This window comes from Antennarius striatus, chromosome 10 (assembly GCF_040054535.1).
Source record: "Antennarius striatus isolate MH-2024 chromosome 10, ASM4005453v1, whole genome shotgun sequence".
NCBI classification, from domain to species: domain Eukaryota; kingdom Metazoa; phylum Chordata; class Actinopteri; order Lophiiformes; family Antennariidae; genus Antennarius; species Antennarius striatus.
Genome location: NC_090785.1, coordinates 12,007,446 through 12,017,902, shown reverse-complemented (window position 1 = coordinate 12,017,902; position 10,457 = coordinate 12,007,446). Strand labels below are relative to the sequence as shown.

The 10,457-nt window shown below is 40.6% G+C and overlaps 3 protein-coding genes across 4 annotated transcripts; 1 reads left to right on the top strand and 2 right to left on the bottom strand.

The window, feature by feature from the left end:
• grhpra (glyoxylate reductase/hydroxypyruvate reductase a) lies at positions 1-4,943 on the top strand. Of its 2 annotated transcripts, XM_068326519.1 has the most exons (10): positions 1-182; positions 572-702; positions 1,065-1,127; positions 3,020-3,092; positions 3,166-3,282; positions 3,388-3,470; positions 3,841-3,942; positions 4,097-4,232; positions 4,372-4,502; positions 4,614-4,943. In XM_068326519.1, exons 1-10 carry the CDS (start codon positions 118-120, stop codon positions 4,733-4,735), a joined length of 1,023 nt encoding a protein of 340 aa, XP_068182620.1. In that variant the 5' UTR covers positions 1-117; the 3' UTR covers positions 4,736-4,943. The 2 variants fall into 2 exon arrangements, with proteins under 2 accessions (XP_068182620.1, XP_068182621.1); XM_068326520.1 differs by lacking the exon at positions 1,065-1,127 and having other exon boundaries at positions 3-182.
• Positions 4,944-5,089: 146 nt separating this feature from the next.
• LOC137603260 (zinc finger and BTB domain-containing protein 5-like) lies at positions 5,090-8,728 on the bottom strand. Its single transcript, XM_068326518.1, has one exon. It carries the CDS (start codon positions 7,349-7,351, stop codon positions 5,372-5,374), a length of 1,980 nt encoding a protein of 659 aa, XP_068182619.1. The 5' UTR covers positions 7,352-8,728; the 3' UTR covers positions 5,090-5,371.
• Positions 8,729-8,927: 199 nt separating this feature from the next.
• Positions 8,928-10,143, bottom strand: tomm5 (translocase of outer mitochondrial membrane 5 homolog (yeast)). The gene is made up of 2 exons (XM_068326521.1): positions 9,943-10,143; positions 8,928-9,294 (listed from the first exon to the last, which is right to left on the bottom strand). Exons 1-2 carry the CDS (start codon positions 10,061-10,063, stop codon positions 9,260-9,262), a joined length of 156 nt encoding a protein of 51 aa, XP_068182622.1. The 5' UTR covers positions 10,064-10,143; the 3' UTR covers positions 8,928-9,259.
• Between the last annotated feature and the right edge of the window lie 314 nt (positions 10,144-10,457).

Below are 10,457 nucleotides of genomic sequence, written 5' to 3'. Positions count from 1 at the left end.
AGGCCGGGTTACGCCGAATGACTCAGCATTGGACGTCTTGGTCTTCAAAGCCTGCGTGGAAGTCCCGTGATGTTTCATTAGAACCGTCGTACCCGGATAAACGACTGGGGCAAAATCATGAAAGTTTTCGTAACGAAACGTCTCCCACAGGAGGGACTGGAGATCCTGACGGCGTCTGGAGTGTAAGGATCAGATCGATTTTTAATAATCCACTGTCGATTATGTAGACGTCATCACGTTGTTTGTGTAGACTGTCACGGTAATCCTCACTGGATAAATCAAAAAACCGCGGAATTGTTCTGGTTTCATTTCGCAGCCACGAAACATTTTCTCAATTCCCGCAGACATATGGGGAACCAGTTTATAACGTTACTATAGGAACATCTTTTTTTTAGAGACAAGGAGAAGAATGTTTGAATGTTGTAGATTTTTATTTTCAAATGACTCAAACTACTTAAACAAATTTGTAAATGAGCTCACTGGTACTTTAGTCTATTAATTAGCCTCTCTGCCACATTGCAGGCTGTCGCATGTTTTTTTTTAAAATGTTCTCTTGTGTCCGTGAAAACAGGTGTGAGGTGTCTATGTGCGACTCAGACGATACCTTAACGAAGGCAGAGCTTCTGAAACGCGTGGATGGGGTTGATGGGATTCTGTGTGTCCCATATGACATAATCGATTCTGCTGTTCTGGACGCTGCAGGTACTGATCACTCCTGTGTCCGATTGGCAAATGTTCCAATTTTCAAAAAAATAAGAAGTGATTACAAAAAACATGAGCACAAAAACAAAAGATTTTGTTTTTAATACAAAGAATGCTGTAAATTTCAACTGCTATTTTTCATCACTGCAGAGCAGGGATGTCAAAGTCAAATACACAAAGGTTGAAAAAACAAATTTGTTTCAAACTGAGGGTCGGACTGGTTCAATGTTTATTAAAACACATTGAAACGATTGCATATAACCTATTTAACCAAGAGTGTATATTATTGAATGATTAAATGAATAAAGCAATATATTCTTATGGATCCGTCAGTAATTTCGAGTGAAAACATTTTTCAACAGGTAAAAAGACAAAAATGGACTTCCTTCCACGCACAACTGCTCTGGGTGGACTTCGGGATAAAAGTCCGTTTACCTAACACTTCTAAGAAAAATCACGTCTTTGTGTGTTTCTGAGACGTTTCATGGTGCCTTCTTAAACTATATTCTTTTGTTACAGCCAAACTTTGTCCACACAGAAGACACACAGGTTTTCCCTTCACCTCCCTGAACATTACCTCTGACTCCCACCTGGCTTGAAATCCCTTGGTCTAAGCGTCCACCTTCCGCTTAGCCATTTTTGAGGAGGGGGGTAGCTGAAAGTTAACTTTTCCTCTGATGGGTGATGAATAATGAGGCCAAGGTGACTTCATGGGTTACCGTTTCAATGTAATGTTGGTGCGTGCAAAACACCAGCAGGTAGCTGGGGCCTGCAGTCCGGTTCTTATAATATCAGTAATAACATCCAGGGGGGCCGTAGATAATTTATTTGCAGGCCGAATCCGGCCGAAGTCAGGGCATTCATTCATTTTCTGCTGCTTTATCCGCCGTAGCGAGTCATGGGGAGCTGGAGCCTATGTCAGAAAATGAATCAAGTTTTAATATAGCTCAAATTAGTTTTCAACCTGTATTCAGATCTCCTTTTCCTTGCAGATGATTTCGTATAGAATCTCTTTGTGGTCAGAAAAGTAACCAGTTTCAAATGAAGCTAAACTGCTGGCAGGTATGGTTCTGTAGTTATGTGTGGCATTTTGCCACTGAAATCTAAGGGATGATACATGAGACTCCATGTTTGCGTGGGATTTGAGATACATGGGGTTTTTTTTTTTACATTTGTTCTTCCATCTGTGGATGTCAGGCTGAGTTTAGGTGTAAAGAAAACTTTATTAAGTTTTCCTTTGGGGCTATTATGGACCAAAAGAGTTTGTCTACAATACAGATTTTGAGAAAAAAGGGCTTGTTGCTCTTTGCTTTTCATGTTTGCTTTTCAGGGACTGTGTTTTAGCCTGTTTGAGTTTATTAATAATGTCATATTTTTACCAAAGCACCATGGAACAAAGTAAATAAATGTCTAAAAACATGTTGTTGAAGGTTTGTTACGCGAAAAATATATTGGAAATACTGTAAAAAAAAAAAAAAGGCACAAAATGATTCTCTATATAATAAAACCAAAAACTAAACTTTCCCATTTGGCTTAAAATGTGAATCCCATATTTATAGGTGTATAACTGTTTAGATCTCAGTGAGGAGGGAAGGTTGACTTGCTGGACCTCTTCTAGGACCCCTGTGTGATTCCTCTGCAGAACAAGCTGCAGCTAATCCTCCTTATCTCGATGCTCAATTAGAACGTGTTAGCAGTAGCTCAGTTGATTGTTTGTCCTCTTTTGCATGAAAATTATATGTAGATTCTTGCATTGCTAAATAATGTAACTACATGATGGTAACTTTATTGTTGTCATTCCAAGGAAGCACAGAGTTTGAAGTTGTGTCAGTGAGTCTTTCTCAAGAATACCACTGCCTGCAGTGTCACATGCTCATCACAAGGCCCATTCTGAAAGGGCAGAATGGGTCTATTAACCACTACTTTAAGTTGTCATGTTTTGTTGAGATCCCTCGATACTGTTGTCATATATTAAGAAATTTTAGGACTTTTTTATGCCTATATCACAGATGGTAGTAGAGAGACAAAAAAATAAATGACAGAAACAATCTGAATTATAGCTCAAAAACAACTTGACTTTGACCCATTGTTTGAAAAAAGTTACAAATGAGAACTTGCATGGATGTGAATATTTTTGGCAACAGTGTAATTTTTAAATATACGACTCTGTTGATCACCAAATCCACACAGCCAGGGATGATACATGTTCCTTATTATTTTCTAGTTTTCAACTAATTAATCCATTTTCAAAACAAATCAACAACCAAAATCTGTTGATCAAATGTGCTTATGTCTCAACTGGTGTCTGTGATTTCAGGTCCAAATTTGAAAATGATTAGCTGCTTTTCTGTGGGATTTGACCATTTGGATCTTGTAGAAATTAAAAAACGGTAGGTAGCAAAGATCAAAAATCAATGAGGGACTTGTGTCACATTGTCTAAGTCACATTGCCGTTGTCAACAGTGGTATACGTGTTGGACACACTCCAGATATCTTGACTGATGCAACAGCAGAACTGACCATAGCGCTGCTGCTGGCCACATCTCGGAGGATACCAGAGGGAGTGGAGATGGTCAAAAAGTTAGTCTCAACACCCCGACCCAAAGCAATGTCTGTTAGGATTGTCTTTTAAAATTTAACCATCAGTACAAGTCATTATCTTCATGTGGTCATTTTCTTTTTCAGAGGTGAACATGGTGGGAGTCTTTGGATGTGTGGTTATGGTTTGACCGGCAGCACAGTGGGGATCATTGGACTGGGTCGCATTGGTAAAAATTACTGTTAATCATTTACTTTAGTGCTGCAACTTCATCATTATATTTTATGACTAGATGACTGTGTCATCATATCAATAGCACATTGAACTTTCTTACTCTCCCTACCGCAAAAACAACTAAGGGTTGTTTAGGACTGGGTTCCGTCCATCTGTAGATTTAATTTCAATTTTAGAGATTTATTGACCCGCTACTGTGGATAAAGCGGCTCGGAAGATGAATGAATGAATGAGATTTGTTTTCTCCTGTATGCAATTAACTAGAGTTGTTATTGACACAGAAACAGGAGTAAGTTTTCATGCCTGTTTTCTCAGTAAGGTCTCAGCTTGTTCTTTGTAGATTAACATGCTGTGTTTGAGTTCAGGTTTTGCCATCGCTCAGAGGCTCATGCCCTTTGGCGTGAAAAGGCTGCTCTACTCTGGACGAACAGTGAAGGCCCAGGCTGCTGAGGTGAATGGAGAGTTTGGTAAGGTGATGGAGTGAACATGACAGAGAATGAACAATGAGGAAAATGATAAGATGTAATTAAAATGTAATGAAAATTTAAAAAAAAATTGTGCTGTATATTATGTGCTTCCTCTTCTCCTGTTTCCTTCATTGTTCTTTCCTTTGTTGAACAGTACCCCTGGACACACTCGCGTCTGACAGCGACTTCGTAATTGTTACTTGCCCCCTAACTCCAGAAACCCAAGGGATGTGTGACAAAGCCTTTTTCAGCAAGATGAAAAACACAGCAGTCTTCATCAATTCTAGCAGGTAGACTTCCAAAACACTGCATACCAGAGTGCGTGTTGAGTGAAACACATTGATTTTGGTTTAAACAGTTGTCATTTGTCTATTGCCATGTTTGAAAAGAGCACACAATAATGAAGATGAGGTGAATTATTGGTTTTAGAGGAGCTGTGGTAAACCAGGAGGATCTGTACGAGGTTTTGTCCAGTGGTAAGATAGCAGCAGCTGGACTGGATGTTACATCACCTGAGCCCCTCCCAACAAACCACCCCCTCCTCACACTTACAAACTGCGGTGAGTATATAGAATATACAAAAAAGTAGACATGTTCTACCCCAGTGGACCCATTGAATACTTTCTTCGCATCTTTTTTAAATTCTGTCTTTATTGTCTTGTCTTGTGCAGTGGTGTTGCCACACATTGGTAGTGCCACTTTCTCAACAAGAGGAGCCATGGCAGTTTTGGCAGCTCGAAACCTACTGGCGGGTTTACAGGGCACACACATGCCGAGTGAACTCAGCTTCTAGCCCCTGGAACTGAACTACTGTGCTGAACTTCGGTGCTGCATGGATGAGATTACATACACAATATATTCAATCCAAGGTTTAGACAATTAGAAAAACAATCAACAGTCATCGACCATACTTCTCATGAAAACACAATGTGCATGATTATTTTTTACCTTTTATCATTTTCTTCCAAGATTAAATATGTTAATTCCTCTGTAGTCTAGGACTGTAAAAAATTGTGCACTTGAGTGTGAAATTAGATTTTTCTGAAGTATCACACTGGACAGCTTAGTTTTCGTGCAATATTTTATGTCTTTTTCATAAATCCCTGTTTTTCATAACAAATTTAAAATCAATGTAAATTACTGAGTTCATCATTTATTTAAAGTAGTCAAAAAACATGTCATTTTATGGGAATATTTTCAATGCATTCACATCAGTTTGAGTTCATTAAGTCTTCATTAAACAGAAAAGAAAAAAATCGCATCATCGTTGAAAATACTTAAGTTACATCAGCTAATTGCCTTTGATTTTGTGTAACAGTAGCATAAAAACAAAGTGCAAGGAGTAATAAATAGTTTCTCAATGTTCATCTTGACATGCTTCCAGAGTGCAATGTTTAAAAAGAAGCCAAAAGAAGAAACAACATCCTTGTCAGGGCAGGGTGTCTGGGAATGACTGATCATCCTTCCAGTTTAAACAGGTGTTCTTTGAGTGCTTGTATAAATGGGAGGACTGGCTGAAGCATTTGCCACACTTTGGACATGGATAGGGCTTTTCGCCTGTGTGGATGCGGATGTGCTTCTTGCAATCCGTCAGGTTGAAGAAGGTCTTACAGCAGATTTTACAGGCATATTTCTTCTCCCCTTCCACCAGCAGCACAAGGTCTTCAGCCGCTGCCTTCTTGCACTTGGACAGAACATCCTCCGAAGCTCTGGTGAGAAGTGGCTTATCAGAAGCGTCTCCTGCAGAACAATGATCTGCATCAGTTTCTGATCCAGGTGACACTTTGGGGGCAATGCGACGGAAGGTCGTTGCAGCTGAACTTTTTCCTGCCCTGGATGGTTTGATGAGAGAGGGTCTCAGACAGAGGCTTGGTCGGATGCCACTCAGAAACCCTGCCAGGGGACTATGGGTGGGATGGAGGATTAGTGTGTCACTGAAACCAGAGACCTGAGTTGGGAGAAGCTGCTGTGGCACTGGAAAGAGAAGAGAAGAGGAGTCAGAGGACTGGACCTCCGAGTTTTGACTCTGCTCACCCCCGTCACCTGCAGGTCCACCGCTGCTAGCAGCTGCAGCGGCAGCGGCGGCATTAGCAGCATCAGTGAGACTGGCTAGACTGTCCTCTTCTTCCAGAGCTCCTATTTCACTACTAGGATTGAGGAGACAGGAGAAGGTCAACTCTGACAGACTGTCCAGGCCTTCACCTGTGTCCACCGACTCCTGGTCCAAACCGCCACCCTCTCTTTGTGAATCAGTTTGGAGATCTGCACACAAATGAGATTGTAAAGTTCTAGCATCACTGTTTGTCAGACAGGCGCTGGCTATTTTTTCATCATGTCCTGGCATGTGCAAATTGTCCGTGTGAACTTGCGGTGGAGATAGAGGAAAACTATTTTGTTCCATGTCAAAATCTGGGGAGTTCTGATTTTCCTTTTTCACCTCGATGATGGGGATCTTCTGCTCATCGTCAGAACCTTCTCCTTCCTCCCCCACCTTCACTTTGACCACAGTGTTTTCTCCTGTGCATCCACTCTTCTCACACACAATTACACCTCCTGTGCTGCAGTCTGACTGACTAGGCAGCTGGAACTCCTCCAACTCTCCCTTTGTTGCTTCGTATTTCTCCTCCTCAGCTCGGCTGTCCCAGAGTCTTTCAGTTGTTCTCAGGCAGTCTGGAGACAGGAGTTCCTCTCCCTGCTCCTCTGTATTGACGGCGCTTCTGGTTATAGTCGGCAAACACTCTCTAAAGTTTCCCTCGAGCGGCCTGCAGGACCTCTTCCCGCTGCTGAGCAAATCCTCCTGTGACTTTCTCTTGTGCCTCACAAATGGATCGCTGTGCTCCCCTACTACATTCCTACTCATACCTTGGTCTTCAAACCCAACAGACTGGCTAACCTCCCCTCCTGCTTCTTCTTCATTGATTTTCTCGTTCATGCCGGATGTAACCAGCCTCTCTGCCTGGGAACATGGCTGCTGCTGGTGTACTGATCTCCAGCCTTTAGGTGGTGATGAAGGGAAGTTCTTCCTGGACAAGTGGAGCTTGCAAGCCTTGACAACAGTATTGAGATGCAAGTTTGATGCTGCCAGCAGTACATCCATCACATTGGAAGCCCCCAATGAAAGAGTAGAGGTGTAAATCATGTCAAGGAGGGTGGAAAAGGCCTCTGGGGTCACCACCTCTGGATCTAACTTTATCACACCAGGAACTACACCTATGTCAGCTCCAACCTTTTCACTACTATCGCTGGAGATCAGGAGAGCCCTGAAGTGGGAGCTGCATGCAGCCAGGATGGAGCGGTGAGCCTGGAAGCTCTGGCCTCCAACCACCACCACACAGTCACACATTTGAGCATGGCGGCGCTGGTGGTTGAGCTCCTTGAAAATATGCTGGAAATGACCTGGGAAATCCATAGCAGGCGGTTGATTTGTTGTTCTTTAATATTGCTGATAGTATTTTGTAACATCAGGGGTCCTGCCGGCAGTACCGTCACACAAAGCGGGTAGGAGACATTCTCACTGCTCGGGAATATCTGCTCGAGTTTTTCGTATCTCCACGGCTGAAATCGCCAACAGGCTGGTCGGTCTGACCTTTGGAGAAGCCTACCTCCGGTAGGTCTGATGTGTGAGCGGGTGATAGTCAGTAGGAGCCGGTTTTCTTGGGAGATGCTCGGGAGTATGGGCGGGTCGAGTCCAACTAGAACACGTGAAGATGTGTCCTGGTCTCAGGCTACATGTCTGCGTGTGGCCTCGATATCCACGCAACTGTACATCTAAAACTCAAATATATTAGCTTTGATCATCGCTATTATTCATTGTACTGGTTCGCGATCACGCATCGTCTCCTTTCGAGTCAACGCTTCCATAACACTCCTCAGTGTTCACCGCCTCCTGGCGGTCGCCAGGAGGGAGTGCATCTACGGTACAGCTGGATGGAGGGGTAGATGAATGGATGGATAGATACTTTATTAATCCCGGATGAATTTGCGTGTATGAATTGCTCATATACTTGCAATTCCATAGACAAGCACAGCAGATATAGATGCAACCCCCCCCCCCCGAAAACAAAACAGGGTAAATAAACACAGAAAGAGAACAATACATCACTGCTTTAAAGTGTGATGTAATAACATTGACACTACAGGACATATATTACACAACTAGACAGACTAATGGAAAAAAAAACTCTAAACGAGGAAAAGTACAAAGACTAGAAAAGTACAGATAGTAGTGGGTCCATCTCAAACTACTTTTGCAAAATCTGGGTCACATTTACTTTACTGTATTTTAGCATTGGACAAAAAATTGATGAAATGTTGAGTAGTGTTGATTCAAATTGTAAGTATATTTGTGATTGGCAACATCTTTTCTCTACATTCAAGGGTTTGAAATAAACAAATGTGTGTATGTGTAGATTTTTCTGGGTAGTGTTTTATAAAAAAAACAACCCTATTTCAAGATTTAACTAAAAGAATCTGTGTAAGTACCATTAATGGCTTAGATGACACAATTGGAGAATACAACGATCAATAAGTTAGCTTATCACCAGCACTATTAATTATAGTACCTTAACATGCAACCAGTTTTAAAAATATACAGAAGTTAAAATGAACAAAAAAAAAGAGAATTTAAATGAAAAATAAAGCATTTGTTTCTAAAACACTCTACTATGAAAGACTCCCATTCTGTGCAGATGGTTTGTAAGTTCACGGGTTTTTATAAACAAAATATACGTTTAATAGAACCATCACAACATGCATCAACTTCAGAACACAATGCTAACAATATTTTCCCTGAGGAAATTAAATCCTGAAAATAGAAGCTTGCTTTTAACACTGCATAACTCAAATGAAAAAGATGCATTTGAAGACCAGTCTTAAATTTGAGTTTTTCAAAGTTCAGATTTAAATGGATAAGTATCAATGATAACAGAAAAAAAGGGCTTTGCATTTGTTTATTGTTCTCTATTTCTTAGACATTTAATAAAGTAATTATAGAAGAGTACATTTTTGTCATTTTCCATTTAATCTTTGCAGGACTGAGCAGATGTGCCATGTATAACAAATGAACACAAAAAACAATTTCTTTTCACTGGGTGAACACAGCAGACATGGACACTATCAATCTGTGCATTCAACAATGACTGCAATATGTTTAACAAGAAACAAAAACTTAAAAAAAAAAAAAGATGTGTCTTGAGGCGCAGTGGGAGGTGGACAGCAGTCCTCTTGTACTGTCCCTTGCTGTTTACAGATGGTGTTCCAGTGTTCCTGGTAAAGTAATCTCTCAGGGGGTGCTGAAGGAAGTGGTCAGCTGCTCCATTCATATACTGTCCAGCTTCTTTAACACATATGGAGCTGTTAACACAGACAAGAGCTCATTGTATTTGGAACATGAATAGGCTCTCAGAGTTGTATCCGCCTTGATTTTTATGTGTATATAAACTGGAGTATGAAAGTCATTTAAAACCACACCATAATTTAATAAAATATATTTTAAAAAAACACATTCTGTTTTAATACAGTCATGTCAACTTGTGGATGAGATTTTTAAATAATTTTAAAAATCTATGACAAACATCCCACATGATTACACCTGCAAGTTGGCCAGTCCATGATGGGGACAGTAACTTCTGTAACTACTGCTGTTAGGAAACAGTGATTACCAAATGTGTAAAACATTGTATACTGCAGTAATGTCCAATGAGATATTTGTATTTCTTTCTATTAATATGTACAGTATTTGACATCTCATACTCATCTCATCTCATACAGCAACAATTGAGGGTTTTTTTATTTCCTTTTTCCACTATATTTTTGATTACAATGGTGCTTTAATGGTATTGTAACTTTATTACCTTGTAAAAGGTGACATTTTGACCTTCTGGTGACGCATGGACATACGTGACCAAACTACATTTACATACCACTGCAGACCAGTTACTAATGCTGTAACAACAATGTGCATTAAGCTTTTCACTGTCAATGTCAGCTAGCTGTACTCACTGGCTCTCAGAAGAACGACGTAAATTAGAAAGTTTCGTACAGACGAAATGACATCTTGTCGCATTTTCTTCTTCATCTCCTCCGGATCCAATTTTGGTCCGAGTCCCTCCAATTTAAACATGTTGGAAAGTGGTTTACTGAGCCTTGCTCGTCCGTCTCCTGTTGAAATTTCAAAGCCACGGGGTGAATGGACGCGTTGATCTACAACGGAAGTACGTCATACGGAAGTTACCAATGTAAGACGGCGAGCACGGGAGGACAAACTACGTTAAGACGACAACCAAAGTGGCACGTTCAGCACAACCCCTCAAATTAATCGCGTTGCGAGCACTAGGCGTTAAACATAGAAAATATGTTTTTATACTTCACGTAATTTCAACTTTGTTATTTTTATGTGGTAAGGTAATCAGCAAGGGGATGTGGAAATTAAAATCGCACCCTACGTAACCAAATAAATATGCTAATTTATATTACTGTATTATTATTATTACTATTATTATTATGATTCACACATG

What these genes read in the sequence shown, in the direction of transcription:
- grhpra (XM_068326519.1), top strand. Translation starts at nt 118, where the DNA reads ATGAAAGTTTTCGTAACGAAACGTCTCCCACAGGAGGGACTGGAGATC. An exon ending in GGAGTGGAGATGGTCAAAAA is followed by an intron (nt 3,283 to 3,387) that starts GTTAGTCTCAAC and finishes TTTCTTTTTCAG; the next exon opens with AGGTGAACATGGTGGGAGTC. An exon ending in GTCTTCATCAATTCTAGCAG is followed by an intron (nt 4,233 to 4,371) that starts GTAGACTTCCAA and finishes TATTGGTTTTAG; the next exon opens with AGGAGCTGTGGTAAACCAGG.
- LOC137603260 (XM_068326518.1), bottom strand. Translation starts at nt 7,351, where the DNA reads ATGGATTTCCCAGGTCATTTCCAGCATATTTTCAAGGAGCTCAACCAC.
- tomm5 (XM_068326521.1), bottom strand. Translation starts at nt 10,063, where the DNA reads ATGTTTAAATTGGAGGGACTCGGACCAAAATTGGATCCGGAGGAGATG. An exon ending in CGTCGTTCTTCTGAGAGCCA is followed by an intron (nt 9,295 to 9,942) that starts GTGAGTACAGCT and finishes CTGTGTTAACAG; the next exon opens with CTCCATATGTGTTAAAGAAG.